This window comes from Stigmatopora argus, chromosome 3 (genome assembly GCF_051989625.1).
Source record: "Stigmatopora argus isolate UIUO_Sarg chromosome 3, RoL_Sarg_1.0, whole genome shotgun sequence".
NCBI lineage: Eukaryota > Metazoa > Chordata > Actinopteri > Syngnathiformes > Syngnathidae > Stigmatopora > Stigmatopora argus.
Genome location: NC_135389.1, coordinates 16,512,911 through 16,531,528, shown reverse-complemented (window position 1 = coordinate 16,531,528; position 18,618 = coordinate 16,512,911). Strand labels below are relative to the sequence as shown.

At 43.5% G+C, this 18,618-nt stretch overlaps 2 protein-coding genes across 4 annotated transcripts in view; both read right to left on the bottom strand.

Annotated features, from left to right (window-relative positions):
* Positions 1–160: 160 nt before the first annotated feature.
* On the bottom strand, positions 161–9,772 carry blm (BLM RecQ like helicase). Of its 2 annotated transcripts, XM_077596854.1 has the most exons (22): positions 9,417–9,772; positions 8,949–9,009; positions 8,363–8,858; positions 8,143–8,269; positions 7,395–7,495; positions 7,084–7,198; positions 6,413–7,011; positions 6,169–6,345; positions 5,984–6,102; positions 5,720–5,833; positions 4,867–4,965; positions 4,633–4,781; positions 4,452–4,558; positions 4,226–4,386; positions 3,957–4,152; positions 3,683–3,873; positions 3,383–3,527; positions 3,106–3,305; positions 2,841–3,036; positions 2,302–2,424; positions 2,030–2,225; positions 161–1,953 (listed from the first exon to the last, which is right to left on the bottom strand). In XM_077596854.1, the coding sequence occupies exons 1-22, from the start codon at positions 9,509–9,511 to the stop codon at positions 1,782–1,784; spliced, it is 3,939 nt and encodes a 1,312-aa protein (XP_077452980.1). In that variant the 5' UTR covers positions 9,512–9,772; the 3' UTR covers positions 161–1,781. The 2 variants fall into 2 exon arrangements, with proteins under 2 accessions (XP_077452980.1, XP_077452979.1); XM_077596853.1 differs by having other exon boundaries at positions 8,363–9,009.
* A 420-nt stretch (positions 9,773–10,192) lies between these two features.
* Positions 10,193–18,618, bottom strand: part of LOC144071310 (ras-specific guanine nucleotide-releasing factor 1) — a 33,481-nt gene continuing 25,055 nt past the window's right edge. For both annotated transcript variants that reach the window (XM_077596298.1, XM_077596297.1), the window contains 13 exons: positions 17,880–18,250; positions 16,729–16,848; positions 15,154–15,324; positions 14,922–15,028; positions 14,626–14,738; positions 14,476–14,536; positions 14,292–14,395; positions 14,130–14,214; positions 13,678–13,875; positions 13,518–13,597; positions 13,318–13,435; positions 13,179–13,247; positions 10,193–12,139 (listed from right to left, as the gene is read on the bottom strand). In XM_077596298.1, the coding sequence (XP_077452424.1) occupies positions 12,047–12,139; positions 13,179–13,247; positions 13,318–13,435; positions 13,518–13,597; positions 13,678–13,875; positions 14,130–14,214; positions 14,292–14,395; positions 14,476–14,536; positions 14,626–14,738; positions 14,922–15,028; positions 15,154–15,324; positions 16,729–16,848; positions 17,880–18,250 (1,690 nt within the window). In that variant the 3' untranslated portion in view covers positions 10,193–12,046. The remainder of the gene's footprint in view (positions 12,140–13,178; positions 13,248–13,317; positions 13,436–13,517; positions 13,598–13,677; positions 13,876–14,129; positions 14,215–14,291; positions 14,396–14,475; positions 14,537–14,625; positions 14,739–14,921; positions 15,029–15,153; positions 15,325–16,728; positions 16,849–17,879; positions 18,251–18,618) is intronic.

The following is an 18,618-nucleotide window of genomic DNA, read 5'->3' as shown; positions in this document are numbered from 1 at the left end:
GAGACGGGAACGCCGACGGCGAAATAAATGACAGCCTTCAGCTTTTGTGTACGACATGAAGACACTTGTTACGCCAAAATGCATCCACATTTTTCATACGTCCTTTATACACAAGAAGAAAAAAATCGCAATACTTTACGAATTATGTTTTTTTTAAACTCTTACAGGGCACTCATTTAACCCAAATGTTAGAAATCCTATGAAAAAAAAAAATCGATTTTAAAGTGTGACTTTGGTCCGTTCTCAGTTCATATATCCATTTTAATTGTTTTAGTTACTTTACATTGACATCGCAAACATAAAATAAGAATTAATAGTTTAAAAAATGTCTATTCATCTATGGGCACAAAGCAAATATCTTTCTATAGATTAAGTGCTCTGGCCCTTACAGATAGGGAGCAATAACTGACTTTGCTGATGGATTATGACTAAAAAAGACAAAATTATATCTTTGTACTAGTATAACAATTTGGGAGGAATTTAGGAAGGAATTGACTTTGTGTTCCAAGTCTCCTTCACTGGCTGCTTTAGGAAGAAGAAAGCACATTGACATGAGGAATGAACATGTAACTGTTTCAGCATCATGTAGCGTATTCAAGTGTTAAAAGTCAAAACAACTTAAGCTCTATTCAACAAGCAATAATCAATGGATAATCATTCACTTGTGTTTTTTGTCCGGACGATTCACCGACTGTTACTCGTCGTGCTGCCTGGAGGAAACAATTTGCCAGTTTTTATGTTTGTCTGATCTCAGTCGTGATTAATAATATTTAGCTTCTACTCAACATGTAACTAGAACATAAGGCTCAATCAAATTGATTTTACTGGTTCAATTTATAAAAGTAAGAGGCAATTATTTTGCTTTAAAAACACATTTGCAGAGATAGAAAGCCTGATGAGTCCAAATGTTAGTGTCCTTTTTTTGTCTTGAATCTATTAAAACCACTGTAATTTGTATGCATTTGTATATAATTTCCCTTTTTTTTTTTTTTAGTTCTTTTTATGATTGATATACTTGCTTAGGAGGTAAACATGACGGCGTCCAATGTGAGATGTCCAAATCTGTCACATGGACGTTGTGACCTAGTCAAAAAAAAGTATTTGATTTGTGACAATAACTGAAAGTTGATCATGTAAAAGTAGCCACTAAGTCAAGATTTACGTCAAAAAATTACAGCTCCAATGAATCAAAAAATGACATGAGTGTATGTATCCTCAAGAAATAGTGCATGTGTATATCCGAGCGAAAATGACGGTGTGCCGTATTTGGTCTGTTTTTTCCCCCCATGAGACGAGTCGTCCTATTACGTACGTAGAAGTTGTTGTATATATTGCAACATCCATGTGCCAAATCCAGCGGTCAACCTGTCCTGATCCTATTTGTACCTCAGCTAACCTTATGTATAAGTTACTAGGAAATTTCCAGTGGTCCTCTTTTGTAAACCAGTGCCATAAAATTGAACTATTCTGACTTGAAATAAATTGATTTCAAAGTATCCATGGAGAGTAAGGCTTTTTTAAGACAATGTATATTAAGGCTATGAGTATTTTAGGCTTTTTAACTGCAATAATTGCAAATAAAACTTTTTTTCAGCGACGTAATAAAATTTTTAAATAATTTTTAAACTTTAATTTGGAAAAAGACAAAGATAAATCTGAAATTCCTACAGTAGAGATACTTGATGAATTTTACAAAACAGTACAAAAAAAATATAATCCCAAAAATGTACACTTTGAACAGCATAAATTAAACAAAAAGAGCCTTGTATCAAAATCAGCACTTACATGTGAGAAAAAGAGGGTTTGAGAAAAGGTCTGTAGCTTTGAGGCTTGGGGACCGCCATGAGTCCCGGCGTTCTTCCAGTCGTCATGTCGCCCGTCTGGCCTCGCGACTGATTTCCGGCTCTGGCTCCCCCTCTGGAGGACCACGATTTATTGCTGCCGGAACCTCGTCTGATGGAGGAGAAAATGTGTCAAAAAATAGTTGCGGGAAAGTACAGGATTTGCGACGCCAATGGCAAAAACAGACCCCGCAGAGCCGGCGCCTGCGTATCCTTTTCTCTTTTTGTTGTATTTGAAGAAAGGCATTTTCTTCCTTTTCTGCCCTTGAGCGTTTTGGCCGGAGAAGTAGGGGGAAGACCTGCCGCCGTCGCCGGAGTCGTCGGCGGAGCGACCTCGCGTGGTGTCGATCCAGCCGTCTTTCGCACCGTCGTCTACTGGTTCGACTGTCGACGACACGCATTCGTTGGGCAAACCGCTTTCACGCGGAGGGGCGTCGTCAGGAAGCGTCGCGTCTTTTACCGGGATTTTGCCACGCCGTGTACTTCTCCAAGACCTGGATCACCTCGCCGCCGTACTTCTCCAGCTTGTCCTCGGTCACGCCGTCGATTTGTAAAAGAACCTCTGGGTCGGAGGACAGCCTCTCTGCGGATGCAAAAATGAAAGAAGACGTATTGCTAAATGAACTCCTTTGACGGCATTCCTAGACAGTCTTCATCTTGAGTATCGCCTATGAAAGACAGACATCTCACCACCAGCTAAGAGTGTTAAAAATAAATTAAAAACCAACACCAACAACAACAACAACGCCTACATGGCCAAAATAGAAAAGCGTGAATTGTAGTGGGAAAAATAGAGCAAGCAAAACACAGCATCCCCACACTCCTTTTCAAACATCTGATTTTCCTATTTGTTGGTTGAATGAGGTTTTTAAATTAATCCATTTTTATCTCCAGCGAGCATGCAATTACATGTTAAAGGAATGACAGTTTTCTAAGGTAGGCTTCAGCCAACCAGTGAAATGCCACTCAATTCCAAACACAGACATGTTTTGACATTACCAGATAACTTTTTCAAGGTGGCAGTGGAGAAGATGTTGTAATAGTGAATCCCAAAGGTCTTTCCCAGCTGCTTGCAGAGCTCCACCAGCTCATTGAGACACTCCTGAACCTTCTGGTCCCTCTGAGAGACCTTCTTTGTCACCGCAGCTTTGTTCTTCCTGAAGCTGGAGGCACTCTCCGTCTCATAGAAGTCCAACTGCAAGGCAAACTCAACGTCAGGCGTTATGCGATGTGGGGCGAGACCACCCGTTTTTTTTTTAATAACCTGCATGGATCCGGATAGAAGGCTGAGCGCTTTAGGTCCCGCAGAGATGTAGGACACAGCTTGGCCACCGTTGGTGATGTAAAGATCCTCCATCAGGACGTTTTCAAGCAAGAGTTTTTTGAACAGGCGGTCGGCATTGTGCTTGGAATAGGCTCCTCCCATCCCAAACATGCCCGTTTGGATTTTGGCTGTTTTACCACCTGAAAAATAGGACAAGAAGGGAGCAAATTTAAGATGGGCTGTCATGGGCAACAAATGAGGAACAGAGGAATCCTACCAACGAAAATGTCCACCAGCATGTTGAGGGTCAGGCGGATCTGTTTGGGGGTCCTGCCAACCTTGGCGCCGACCTTCTCACAGTTCTCCTGGACGAACCTTACAATGTTCTTGACTTCTTCAGTGACATCCTTGATCTTGTATTGCTAAACACATTTAGCACACAAAACTGTAAAAAAATTTGGCCTGTAAAACCACAACTTGTTTCCCTTCTTCTGACTTCGACAAACAGTCATAGATTTTAATCAACTCATTTTTTCTTTACAACAAAATGAATGAGATACAATTAAAATGGTCTTACATTTGGCCGGCTACAGTTGTCACAAGTGGCATCGGGGTTCTCTTTACAGAAGTGCCTATTAAACTTTATCTCTCCAAAGTATGCCAGCAGCTGAATTCTCCTGCATTCCATCATGTTCTCGCAGAACTGCACCATGTTCTGCAGGTTGTTGAAGTGAGTGGCCTTGGTGTTTTTGTCACCCTCTCGATCCACTGCCGTTAAAAAGAAGGAGCGTCTACGATTTCGGAGCAGAAAAGAATCACGGGTCAAGTATGTTTGCGTGGTTTCCACGTACTGCTGATGATCCTTCTGATGCGGAGCACGTCGGAGTAGTTATAGAAGAGAATGCAGTGAGAGATCTCCCCGTCCCTGCCGGCCCTCCCGGACTCTTGGTAGTAGCCTTCCATCGATTTAGGCAGACTCGCGTGGATCACGTAGCGCACGTCGGGCTTGTCGATGCCCATGCCGAAAGCAATGGTGGCGCAAATCACCTGCTCGGGAGGACGGACATCGATTAAAACGGGAAGGAAAGGCGGAATAGGGATGCTCTCCAGGTGAGCCCACCTCGCAGCCGTCCTGGTTGATCCACTTGGTCTGCACGTGTTCACGCTGGGTGTCGCTCAGGCCCGCGTGATAAGCCAGCGCAGAGAGACCGGCTCGCTGGAGGCTCACGGCCATGTTGTCGCATTCGTTTCGGGAAAGGCAGTACACGATGCCCGAATCGCCTACGAGACGGGATAAGGTCACGACTGGTCGGCAGCCGCGGTCGCCGACGGCCGTGTTTAATTACGCGGGTAGTGCTTCTTGATCCAGCAGAGGCAATCCTCGTCCACCTTTTTGGGTTTCTTGGGCAGCACGGCGTACTTGAGATTTGCTCGGTTAAAGCTCATGGTGAAGCTGGAGACACGAGAAGAGGAGGGCGAGATGGGGAAAAGTACAAGTGGATTTTTTCGAGGGAGAACATGACTCACACTTGAGGGCGGGTCATGTTAAGCTGGTGCAAGATGTCCTTCTGCACGCGAGGGGTGGCCGTGGCAGTCAGGGCTATCATGGGCACATTTGGGAACTTCTGACGCAGTTCTTTCAGTCTCTTGTAGTCTGGACGGAAGTCGTGGCCCCACTGGAGCATTGACGGTCATTTGGTTAAGTTGCGCAGGCGAAACTTAAAAAGAAGTCGCCCAGAGTGTGAAGTCGGAAAAACGCACGTGACTAACGCAGTGGGCCTCGTCGATGATGAAGCGAGCGAGGAGGTCTCGCTCGTACAGGTTGTGTAAGGCCGAGATCAAGCGGTTGCTGGCGCTGACCTGAAAGGCAAAGAGAAGTCGCCGGGATTGACAGAGTGTTCCAAACAAGTAAAAATAAAGACTTAGATCAGGTGTGTCAGTCTCGGGTTGGTTCGCGGGCCGCTTAACGTCAACTTGATTTCACATGGGCCAGACCATTTTAGATATAATATTTAGATATTTTTTTTAATAAATGGATTAAAAGCCCTGAATATTCAGTTTTTTATAGATCTAAAACAATGTTTATTTTAGCTTATATATATATATATATATATATATATATATATATATATATATATATATATATATATATATATATATATATATATATATATATATTTAGATTTTACAAAATGATTTTTGAACTAAAAACACAAAAAATGGATTAAAAAATTACAATTATTGATTTAAAAGGGGGAAAATCAGGAAATTTAATATACATCTATACTCTTCATTTTAATTTGATCCTAAAAGAGAAAGTCGGCACTCATGATTTACTTTACCGGTCCACACAAAATGATGCGGCGGGCCAGATTTGGCCCCGGGGCCGACACTTTGACACGTGACTTATATAATATACAATTTAACAAGCAACCCTGCCAAAAATATCCTAGCAGAGCTGCCAAAAGTCATATTTCATTGTGGGTTTTCCGATTTTGAGATCTTTTCTTAGTGGCATTTAGCAGCGACGTGTACAAAAATAAAGCGCTGTATTATCTTCATAAGGCACTCATAACTCATTGGCTGCCAGTGACTGCGCAAAACGTCCAATCACCTTTTCCGGCGTGACGTAGAGAAGTTTAATGATGGGATCCTTCTTGGAGAGCTGCATGTATATTCTTCCTGCTTCGCTATCACTTTTATCCCCAGATAGGCTTGTCGCTGGGATCTACAATGAAGAGAATTACTGTACTCAAAGAGATGGAGAAAAATCATTTAACAGGAATTCATTTGAGGCGTGCGTAACTATAATACACCTTGTGAACAATTGTTACAAATGTATGCAGTAACTAGCTGAGCATGATGAGACATAACTTACATCCAGCAAAGTGAGCTTCTGGATTTGATCCACGATAAGCGATTTCAGTGGAGAGATGACCACGCTGACTCCCTGCGACAGACAGGCCGGAAGCTGGTAGCACAAACTTTTACCGCCCCCTGCAAGCACACATTGTCATTGAATCTTTGGCCATTTTCACGAATGGAAAGTTCTGAGGCGCAAACCTGTGGGCATGAGCACAAACGCATCCTCTCTTAAGACGGCGGCGTTAATGGCCTCGAGCTGGTTGAATCGGAACTGATGGAGACCGAAGCGCTTGTGGAAGAGCTTCATCATTTCTTCCGAGTGGGGGAAGTCGAAACCTCGGAAAAGGTCGTGCTCCGGGTTTTGGAAGTCGGCTTCTGCAATGGAAAATGTCGGCGTTGAGCATTGATACTCCATGCGTGATCGGTCATCCCAGCAACTCACCGGGAGAAAAGGTCTTCGTGGGTGTGGGTGTGGGCGCCGTCGGTTTCTTCTCCCAAACGGATTTGCTCGGCCCACCTTCCCTGATAATCGTCGGTCGGGGAACGGAACTCTTCGCGGGTTGGTCAAAGTAGTCCGGAATGTCCGATTCATTCAAGTCATCGATGTCAAAGTCGTCAAAAAAAAAGTCCTCGGGCTCGATGTCGTTTACGACGGTGACCTTTTTGATCTGCGTTGAAGTCCCCGTCTTTTTGGGTGAGAAGAAGAGCTCGTCGTAATCAAAATCCGTGCTGCTTTTCTCAGCACTAATGGTTTTGGAGCTTGTTGGGTAATCACAGAAGCTCTCCCTTTCCACCATTGACTTCTGGTCTTCTCTAAAGCGCGTGGGCCTTTCTTTAAGAGGGCTATCATTGTGATCACAGTCATCGTCCAAAAAGATGACAGGAGACGCAATCTGAGGGGTCTTCTTTTTACTCAGGGCTATCAAGCTGCTGGGTGTATCAGAGGCAGATTTCTTTTTGAAGCTGGGTCCAGATATCACAGTGCTGTCAGGCTGCGGAGTCTTGCGCAAGGCGTCCCCGCCAGTAACGAGAATCCGTTTTCTGCATTTGGAGGAGGCGAGTCAGACGGTCAAATTGGAACGGAGCATCAAAGAGAAGTTAAGATGCACCCACCTTTGAGCCCTCTTTAACAGCAGCTCATCCCCGCAGGACAGAGCGATGAGCTCGTGTTCAGGGATGGTGTCCACCAGTGCACAAATAGACTCCATGAGGCTAAAGAGTGGATCACCTGTGAGGAAATATGTATATTGTGGTATCAGGGAAAAAATGTTTGACTGGATATCTGATCGTAACGGCGAGAGATTCAAAAGGCGTATCAAATAGCGATGTATTATTTAGATATGCATCGAATTGGCCTTCTGCCATAGACTCCCAAGCCCATTTAATGATATGACATAATAAAAATGAGAAAGTAGCATACTCACTTTTGTCTGTTGAGCACTCTTGGGGGGCTTGGCGGGGGATCACACTGCATATTTTGGATTGCAAATGATTAGCGTTCTTTTCAACTTTCCATTGCTTGGATCTGTTCAAAAAGAATCATCGATGACTGCATATTGATGGGGAAAATCCAGACACAACTAAGCCCATAGAAAATGTAGAATGTTAAGTTACCCTAACGTGTACGTTTGCGGAAAGCCAAATAGTAACAAATAAATACCACATTTCTCGTCATTGAAAAGAAATATAAAAACACTAAAAAAGCTTTTTTACACAGCCAAAAACAGCTTAAATCAACTTTGACAGTCTATAAAAAACATAAAAATGCAAAAAAAAAAGCTGTTTTTTCTTACAGGGTTTTTCCACCAAGTGCTGCCGCCCAGTGGCCAAAATGAGCACAAATTCCAAGCAGTTATTAGTTAACTAATTGCTACGTTGAGTTATTTTTTTCTTTTTTTTTAATTGAGTTATATACATATCGATCAAAAAGACCCTATTTTTGAGTGATAATAATTTCAATATGTTCTTGCATTATTGAATGATTTATCATAGTTTTCCATCTTTCATTTATTGGCTGTATTTTAGTCATTTAGGCTCTACTGTTTCAAATATTGACCATGAGCAGAAGGGGTTGGACAATATAGCAATAGTCAAAATGGATTGGACGCCTATGGCTGTCAACAGCACTAAGAAACAATCATTCACTGCCACCCTCCCAGATTTTTGGCTCACATTGACTCCACAGGAGATTTACTGGAAAAGCTTTGTGGAGATGGCGGGATGTAGTTCACATCATCTTCAGGCTCTGAGTTGTCATTCAACTGAACTGACTTTGGGTCAAGCCATTTTTTCTTATTTTCTGAGGAAAAAGATGTTTTTGTTTTGTTTTTTATTTTTTATTATTATTATTATTATTTTTAAACGCACTAATGCAAAAACTAATATGGATTACCTGTCATTGGCATCTGGTTGTCATCCTCATCACTCTCACTAACAACAGATTTAAAGTAACCCAAAGGACGTTTTCTGCGCACATGAATTGGAGAATCGTCCAAGTCGGTCTCAGCTGCCTCTTCAACTACAATCGGGCCCGGCATGGCCCGAGCTTCGTCTGGTTTTAGACCACACTGGTCCTCTGTGGATTCTGTTTTGCCCTCAGCTACAAATGATCCGCTCTCCGTCTTGCTTAAGTCTCTGTTAAACGAGTTATTCTTTGTTATCGGAGTTTCAAAGTCATCCAGGTCATCCCAGTCTTCAATTTGGAATTCTAGCGACGTATCCGGATTCACAGGCGTGTCAGTTTTGGGAGTCGACGGACACGCATTGCCAGGAGCCGGCAAAAACGAGGGATTCTGAAAAGCCAGACGATCGTCCGGCTTGTTGTCCGACTTGCATTCAGAACTTGTTGCGAAGTAGTTGTTGATTTGGGACTTTTGTGAGGTCTCGAACTTGTTTGGAAACGTCACAACAGGTGGCGTCACCAAATTGTTCTTAGGGATATTGACATTCCTGCTTGCAAAAACATTAGAACTCGTTACCTTGACTGGGGTTTGGCTCAATCTCACCGCTGATGAGGACTTCCTTTTGAAAGAAAAGGGCCTGCAAAAGTCAACAAAAGAGAAAGGCCACAGTGAGACAGAGTTTTCAACTCATCCATTGCCATGGACGGCGAGAAACGTCCAGTCCATTTTGAAGGGAGGGTTATCAGCTAGCATTAGCTCCCCAGAAACGTGATCGTTCAAAGTCTACAATCGTGTCCATAAAAGAATCATTCAACAGCCCGCGGACAACCTAGCATAGTTCGGGTTTGCAATTTACACGAGACAACTGGAAAACAGAACAGTAGCCTGCACAAGATGGATGGCATAATTAATTCTAATCAAAGCATATATACGACTATATTAATGTCGCCTAACACTGACGTAAAAGAACTACTAGTCCTACTGATGAGCAGCTAACTCGTGCTATTAGGCATAAGACATTGTCGTAAAGGAATCTCCACTTACCCCGATTGAGGTTTGGTTAGAGAACGTCTGCTTTGGGAGGTGTTGCTGTGTTTCGCCAACTGCTCCTTCAAATTATTCTGAGGAAGACTGGACATGATGTAGCTTATAAAATGGAGCGAGCAGCGAGCTAGCAGCTGCCTTAATTGACGCTAAGTACACTGGACGCTAACTACGCTAACTACAACTACATTCGAGAGCCGAGACTGTGGCGAAAGTGGCAAACGGTCACCAAGGAACGCCGAAAAAGACTATCGAGTGTTCTAAACTTTGTCAAAATATGAAATGAATGCGGCTGGGGAGCGCTGTTATTGTCGCGGAAGCCAAACGATCGCAAACGCGTGATTAGACAGGGCGCCCAAATGATGGGGCTATTCTATTGGTCGAGAGCATATAGAGTGAAGGATCGTGGGATACGTAGTTTGAAGCTGTAGACATCATAAATATATAAAAAAAAAAAAAAAGATGTCTTAAAGTGGTGTTGGCGGTGTAACTGAGCGACGGCCATCTAGCAACAGGAACATTCCCCTGCTTTGGCTAAAGTATTTATATATTATATATTTAAGTGATTTCTACTCCTTACTCTGATCAAATTGTCTTCACTTACTCTTAATTGGTTTGCAAAAGGTTTGGTTTATATGATCAAGACTGGATGTTGAAATTAAAAAAATAACAAGCAGCTTCAGAAATGTGTTTTATTATATTTGGGTGAGTTTCTTCCAACTAATATTGGTATATTAAATTATCAAACTCCACTTACAAAAACACTTGAGACAAAATTCCCCTGAGACAAAATGGATTTATTAACAAGAGGTAACTTGGAAACATAACTGTTTGTTAAAATCCTCAATGTCTTTGACTTTATATATCTTTTTTATATTTGCTTATTTTTCTTACAAAATGGGGAACATCTCTATAAGGTGTGGAAACATAAGGGTTGAAATATAATTTTCATACCACTGGGTATTGCTAACAGCAAAAAAAAGTGTATTTGTTTATATACCGTGTATAGAGTATTTTATGTGCATGTGTAAGTGTCTACAGTACAGTATATATATCGTATTATTTTGCCTGTGTTGCATGCCTGCCACGTGAGCCTGAAAAGTGTTCTGTACATACATAGTAAAAATACAAATATTCACAGAATAAGCACTACATGACTATAATTCCTGCTAACAGAAATGGTTATAGAAAGGATCAGCGTATAAATGCAAAACACTTGTTGATTCCTACTCTAAGGTCATGGTTTCAAGACCACACTGTTGTAGCATTTTTCTATTGAAGCTCGATATATGTCTAGATATCTGAAAGGATAACATCGTTCCACATTGAGGAATATGCAGGGCTAGCGTGTACAAAATGTACAGCAGGCGTCAGAGAAATGAATTAACAACAAGGTACAAAATACTTTCTCATGTTTATATATAAAGAGCAGGTCACTCTCGTAGACTACTACAAAAATAGTGTTTGAATGCTGCAGGCAGAGGTCATTCACTTACGTTTCTATCATATTGTTAATAAACAGCGATGCATATAACAGAGTGATATACTGTCACGTTCCACAATCACTGGAACAGCAAGATGGACAGATTGTCTTTTAATTACAGAGGAGCAACAACCCTTTTACTCAACACAAGTATCGCTGAACACTTAGCGTCATTTTGGAGAAGTACTTTGGAGAAAACGAAAAATAAATCAATTCATTTTGATACTAATTTGTCATACCCAACTGGTGTACTCTTTACAATCTACCAAAAAATAAAGAGATGTAACCCATGTTGTATGAGTGACATTATTGTGTACGGTAAGAACAGGAGACCGAGAAAACAAAGGGACACCCCAGAAAAACAAAAACAAAATGTTGGTAGCAATTTGAAAATATTAATGAGCTTTGCTTCCCAACTGTATTTATCTGCAGTTCCTGCCACAGACCAGCTCGGATATAAAGATATAATTTCATATCATATTCTAAATGATCAAGTCAACACGGTTCCTAGTCAACAAGGTAACAGTCTGTCATTACCAAATTACAATTTTGTATGTGACCAGGCACGATAGCTTCTGCTTTTTCAATGTGTCATTGTGACGTTGTCCTGGATGCTGTCAGTATAAAAATATTCTATGGTGCAAAACATTTAGGAACATTGCTTGTGGAGCAGAAATGAAGAAATAAACCTTTTTTGTTCTGGGGTTAGGAAGCAGAGAGATTGTTCTTATCACCGAAATGTTGTTCCCCTGTCTTCCTTTGCGTGCACACAAACTGTGTTATCTGTGCTCTTTTACCTGATTTAATGCGCTTTTTACAATGCTACATTGCTTGCGGACAAACCTATATATACTTTGGAGTTAAACAGAAGTAAAGATAGCTGGCCAGTGCAAAGTTTACACAAAGCAAAATAATGTCATTGGTCACACTGATTTGAACATGACTTACTTACCAAGGCGACCTCTGTTATTATGCTCCCCCAAAAATATAAATAGAATACTCATTTGACAAAGAGGCGAACATATCTTCTGTTGTCAAACAACCATAAACATCGACTGTACAGAAGAGCAAATATCTTGTACAACAAAGCAAAAGTGGATGTGTGTGTGTGAACTGACTCAAGAGGAGCGCGTGCGACTCATTCCCATCAATTGGACACTTTAGGTTCAATTCTGAGCGAGGCTTCGTACATGCTTTCTTCGTCCAGAACGCAGCTCCCGTCCAGTAAATACTGGGCTACCTACGGAACAGACCAAAGTTGCCAATTCAAAGACCAATAAAAGCAAAAGCAGAATCAATCTTTTCTAACATAAGGGTTCTTGTTCTTGAAAATTCACATTGTTGAATACAGTAATCCCCTGAATATCGCGGTTAATGTAGACCAGACATGGCCGAGATAATCGAAAAATAGGATCATCCTATTATATTTTTTTTCTTCTTCAGTGCTGAGTCTTAGTAGAATTTCAGCGTGGATTTTCACATTTTTATGAACTTAAAAAAATCATAAAAAAAAAAAAAATAATAGCAGGAAAAAATCGTGTAGAATTAAATTTGTGAGAAATGAAGTTGTGATATTTGAGGGAAGACTGTACAACTGAACTGTACTTGGATTGGATTGGATTGGATAACTTTATTCATCCCGTATTCGGGAAATTTCATTGTGACAGTAGCAAGAGGGTGATTAGACAGAACAACAAAGCAAAAGCACAAAGTACAAAGCAAATCAAAGTAAATGGGATCATTAAAAATCACCAAATCAAATCATTAAGACAGAGAAGCAGCAAAAATACGAAACGAGCAAGAGTGGACAGGGCTACCGCCACCGGCTGCCACTTGAACGGAGTCATCTTGGTTGCGGTAGCAAAAACGGATACAGACTCAAAAAGACGTTGTAAAGTTGGACAAAAACTGGAACCACGCACACAGGACTTGATTATCTCATCTCATTTTCCGAACCGCTTTATCCTCACTAAGGTCGCGGGAGGTGCTGGAGCCTATCCCAGCTGACTCTGGGCCAGAGGCGGGGGACACCCTGGACCCCCCGGAGGAAACCCACGCAGGCCCGGGGAGAACATGCAAACTCCACAGAGGTGGGATGTGACCTGGATTTGAACCCAGGACCCCAGAGCTGTGAGGCTGACGTGCTAATCACTCGCGCCACCGGGCCCCTGTACTTGATTATTTCAAGAATTAAAAAAAAAAACCATTTCATTCAGGTCATCTTTAGCTACCACAGCAGACTATCCAAGAAAATGAAATTTGAAGTTAATTGATCTGACCTTTGGTTGAAGGTCGAGCTTGTACGCCGTTTGTTGAAATTGTCGGATTTCTCTGATGATGTGAGATATCTGAAAAGGAGCAAGAACCAAAATATTCAATAGTTACCCAAGTTGCAAGATGCGGCCACGTGTGTCTCACCATCCTCATCTTTGAAAAGTTGACCAAATTGTCTTCGGTGTAGTTTGGTGTTCCCTCCTCGATGAAGGCCAGGTCTGTGAGGTACATGCCCAGATAGGGTACGCATGGGGGGTCACAGCTGAAGAAGGTAGGAAAACAACACAATGCTCGTTTAGTGAAGACTAAGATAAAAGCGCAAATCAAACAAGCGCCTGACTCACTTCTTCAAAGCCTCTCTCAGGTTTTTGAACCTCCCTTCTGAAGAGACCAGCTTCTGCAGCTTGTCAATTAGTGCTTTTGTCTGCAAGAAAATCGCTTTGTCAATTGACCCTTCGCAAAAAAACTCACCCAGGCAATAGAGCACATGGTGTTGTAACGTACCTGCTTGGACACCTTAAGCCATGTCTTCTTGAGACGGAAGACAGAACTTCGGTTAAGGGAAGAGGTGATCTCGAGCACGGCGTTGTAGTTATGGAGACAGCGGCAAATGTCTGCCACGGCCACCCATTTCTCAATCACCGCCACCCGGGTGACCACGTCTTCCGAGCGGAGGATCTCGGTAGCGATAAGGTTGCTTATCTGCCGGAAAAGAAACAGAATAGTGATATTGGAAGCATCTGATAACGGCTTCGAAAATATTTCCAATGCACCAAATTAAGGGTTAAAATGTCCCAAAACAACTTCAAAATGAACTACGACCACCCGTATGAACCGGGAGACATGAAAACAACTGAAGAGAATGCATGCCCTCTAGTGGCTAACCTCGGAACCTCGCACAATACTGAGAACCACTAGGCTAGGCTGTTATTTGACATAATTGGGATGTGACATACGTCGTTGAAGTGCTTAGTGGTCCTCATAATGTAGGGCGTCCTCTCATTCTTGTCATTCTTCATCCAGCCTTGACCAAAGAACTCCCTATAAAATTGAGGAACATTACTTTTAGGATTTTTTTTTGAAATAATAATTTTTTAAAGACAGTTAAATAAACTCACTCGTATGGGATGACTTTAAAGACCAAATGGTCCAGGAGAGTGAGCTGCTCTGCAGCTTCCAAAGCCGAGTGGTTCTCAAACGGGTCGGCCTTCCCTGAGCCCACCTGAAAAGTGCCAATTTTTCGCTCATTCATTTGCAAATGAATAAATTCAAAATCTGCAAACATAAGCAAACTCCACTCACCAGTTGTGTAACGTCTTCCAGAGCGATCTGATTGTCACCGTGATCATCCTGAGTTAAAGTTCTGACAGGGCAGAAAATACAGAATTAGTCCAAGATGGCAAGTTTTTAACTTTATATTATTAATATCAGTGTGAGAATGAAATGACACACCTGATGATATTAGCAGCGGCTTTTCTCTCTTGAGTCAGTAGCTCAGGATCGTGCATGACTTCCTCTAGGAAAGCGATAACCTTTGTTTTTAACTCATTGTTACTCTCAAAATCCTGGAAGCAAAATAACAGAAATCTAGGATTAATAATTTACAGATGAAGGAGCATTTATTCATATACTGTATATTAAATGGTATTTTTAATATTACTGGTTGTTTCTGTTTCTAGATTGCGCCTGCAGGTAATCTGGCAATAGTAGCCCAGGTGTGAATGTAATTAAAACGTAAATATACCTACCGGCGAGTGTTTGGACACCCAGTGTCTGAGGACGTTCAGGACGCGGTTGGTGGCCGCACGTCTGATCACAAACTCTTTGTCCCCATTTCTCTGATCTGTTGGGAAGCCTGATGGGAATATTTCAACGGACAAAAAAATAATGACACTTTCTGGGGTGAGGTTGAGAGTTTATATTGAGAAGGATACATTCAAAGTGTGTTGGACAACCATTCGAGCATCTAAGAACGTGTACCTGAGCTGGCCAGGGACATTCTTCGGTATTTTTCCTTGGTGGGGGTTCCTTCGTTGGCTCCGGCCGTAGCGATGGCGAAAGCCGAGGCAGCGGACAACGCGCTGCGATTGCTGTCCAGCTCTCGACAGGAGGACATCACCATTCCGTTGTTGTAGGAGAACAGAGAGAACTCTGCAACCAGATGCAAACATCTTTGATGCACCGCACTCAGCTAATCCATTGGCTGGTGAAATGAATTGAATTGAATGGCAGGGGGTGCTGGAGCCTATCACGCCTGACTTTGGTCAAAAGGCAGCCTGAGACCGACCGGTCAGTCATACGGCACACGTAGAAACAAACTAGCGTTCCTGCTCACAATGACACCGCCACAAAGCAGGAATCGATCCCACGCTTGCCTGCACCAAAGTCAAGCAAACAAACCACTACACCATCAGCTAGCTATCTCCATTCATTCATTTTCTGAACCGCTTTATCCTCACTAGGGTCGTGGAGGGTGCTAGAGCCTATCCTAACGGACTTCAGGCCAGAGGCAGGGGACACCCTGAATCGGTGGCCAGCCAATCGCAGGGCACGAGGAGACGGACAACCAGTAACTCATAGCTAGGGGCAATTTACAGTGTCCAATCAGCCTACTATGCATGTCTTTGGAATGTGGAAGGAAACCAGAGTACCCGGAAAAAACCCACGCAGGCCCGGGGAGAACATGCAAACTCCACACAGGTGGACCGAGCTGGATTTGAACCCAGTAGCTCAGATGGCTATTTCTAATGATCCAAAATAAAATTAAAAAAAACCTCTGATCCATCATGAAATAAATAATATTCTAATAATCGTTAAGACGATGGCTGAAATGTTCGTTTTTGCTGCAGAAATGGAGTGCCAGTTCTTCCGCAATCCTCCACTGCGGGGCTCCATAGGCCCATGCAAGCATCCCCCAAAGCTCTCCTCTCCAGCAAGCGTTGGTATTCAAGATGGTTGCGGGCGGCTAAATATAGCCACCAAATATCAGCATAACAGAGGAATCAACAGATTCTGCAGTCTTCTATTTAAATCCCGAGAACACAGACGCATCTCGAGAGGCTAGAAATCCTACTTGACGACGGGACACGGTCTTTATCCCAATTTATTCACAGAGGTCTTTTGCTTTTAAAGGCATTCCTCCCCCTGGAATGTGGTCGTGAGATTTAGGAGGCACGGATAATCTTGGCTGCAGTGAAACAGCGTCATTATCCGTGGGCGGAAAGGGAAAACACGCTTTCGGTGTAGTTGCTATGACACAAGTTTCCCTGACACCTACTCGAGCCAACACTGGCTTCCCCTGCGTGTTCCGAACTTGTTACTTGGGCTTCTGACACGGCGCCGCGTCGCCTTTGCGCTGGGAAGACCATTCGTCAAATTCCGTTAAAGCGCTTTATCCCAAACGGTAAAACGTACGGCTCTCTTTGTATTCTATTTATGGCCTGAAAGCTCAGCGCCGCTGAGGGCGAGTCGGGGTGGGGTACGCGTGCGCGCGCGCTTGTGTAACACGCTGTCTTGTCGTAGTGACGTCACGGCAGTCTTTGGAACAAAATGTACCTGAGGAATTCTTGCATTTGATGTTTTTGGGGGTGGTCGGCGACTTTATGGGGGAGGCCTCCGGGTCGGCGTCATCGCTCTGGTTTTGATCGTTGTCACTCTCTTCCCGAACGGAGAGATCTGCAACGCACCGTGACAAAATCAGGAAAGTGGAGATTAGGAAAGGGGTTTCATGGTGGCTAGGTTCAAAGGCAGTGGCAGTCCATGCAAGTTTGACACATTGCACTTCAGCCCGATCCGATTTGGAATACTCTCGCTGACCGGTCGCAATTATAGAAACCGTACACAAAAGAAAGACGCACAACGCAACTGCGTGTCATCCAGGGCAGTTCGAAGTCAATCATCTCGTAACATGACAATCAGGTATTTAACTCAAACGCTACCATTGACTGAAACGAATGCCTAATCCATTTGAGCTGCTGTAGCTGGCGCCGAATGATCGATCGTATTTCAGTGCGTTGACAGTGACGGGCGTCCAATCCATTGAGACTGGGATGGTGTGGCTGTGTGCGGTCGATTGGTCGCCGTCTTTTGGTCGCCGGTCTTTTGGTCGCCCGGACCGCAACAACGGGCGACCAAAAGACCGGCGACAAAACAAGGTAAAACAACACGGTCTACGCATCAATAAAAGCCAACAATGGCCCTGAGCAGTTTCACTGAGCTGACGTGTGAGTGTATAAGAGTCTGTATGTACATGCGTTGTCCCTTTAAGAAGCGACGTCAGTCAGGGTCTTAACAACTTCTCCAACAAAAAAACAATAAAAGTCCGGGAAATTTGGAGCTTTTCTTTAGCCTAATAATTAATAGGGCATTAAGTATGACTAAATAGTAATTCGCAGTTTGTATTTAGGGAATTTGAGCAACAATTTAAATGGTAATTATCAATAACCTTCCGGGCGACCAAAAGACCAGCGACCAATCGACCGTGTACCGGTCTGGCAGCGATCAACCGATTGTCTGGCCTAGCTTAGGGTGTAGTTTGCCTTTTGCCGGAAGTCAGCTGGGATAGGCTCCGGCACCCCGCAACGCTGACGAGGACAAACAGTGTTGAAAAGGGACGTATGGAACAGATTGGATTACATTGGACGTCTATCTCTGTCAATGGCACCCGAGCACGACCATCCAATCCACTTCAGACGGATCTCACTTACCTGGTTTGCACGCTGAAGTGTCCTCCATCTTGTCTTTCTTGTCTTCTCCCTCATCTGGTATTTTGCTGCTAATGGGGCTGGACACGTAGAGCTTGTTGATGTCAAAGGTGGTCTTGCTGAACGGGGACATGGAGGAGTACATGCTTGCATAGCCGTTGGAGGAGCAGCTCAGGGCGGCCAGGTCCAGAGCTTTGCCCCCGGTGATGATGGGGATGTTGAGGGAAAGCTTGCGTCGTCGGTTCGGGGACGAGTTCTTGGCGATGGCCAAGGGGGGAGGGGACGAGAACTTCCTGCTGGCCCTGGGTGAGTTGGGCGCCTCTCCGTACAGGAGTTTGTTGTTCTGGCTGCTTGCGAAGAACAACTCCAGCGACCTGAATGGCAATCACATACATAGAAATGGTGGAAATTTAGCATGGAGGAAGAGGAGTTGGCCTAAATATACATCACTCCTAAATTATGTATGCGCGCCCGGTTTATTTGCGTGTGTGTCTGGTGGATTCGGAGCAACGTACGTTGCGGGCTGCAGTGTTGCAGAAAAAAAAACATCACCCATTCTCCGCCAGCCTCCTGGCGACCTCCCGGGTTCCCATAAATAGCACGGCTAATGATAGCGCGCATGGCCGCCGCTGACACAAGCAGTCGAGTGTAGGTGTCTCACAGTGACATGACAAGTGTCGGGGGTGGGAGGTGGAGGGGCAATGCTGCAGGGCGTGGGCGGCTGATCATAACCCCGCGGCGG

Bases quoted from the DNA above. Each gene is read 5' to 3' on its own strand.
- blm (XM_077596853.1), bottom strand. From the start codon at position 9,511: ATGTCCAGTCTTCCTCAGAATAATTTGAAGGAGCAGTTGGCGAAACAC. The intron at 3,874-3,956 runs GTACGTGGAAAC...TTTTAACGGCAG, and splicing joins CATCAGAAGGATCATCAGCA to TGGATCGAGAGGGTGACAAA. The intron at 1,954-2,029 runs GTCTGTTTTTGC...CTCCTCCATCAG, and splicing joins GCAGGCGCCGGCTCTGCGGG to ACGAGGTTCCGGCAGCAATA.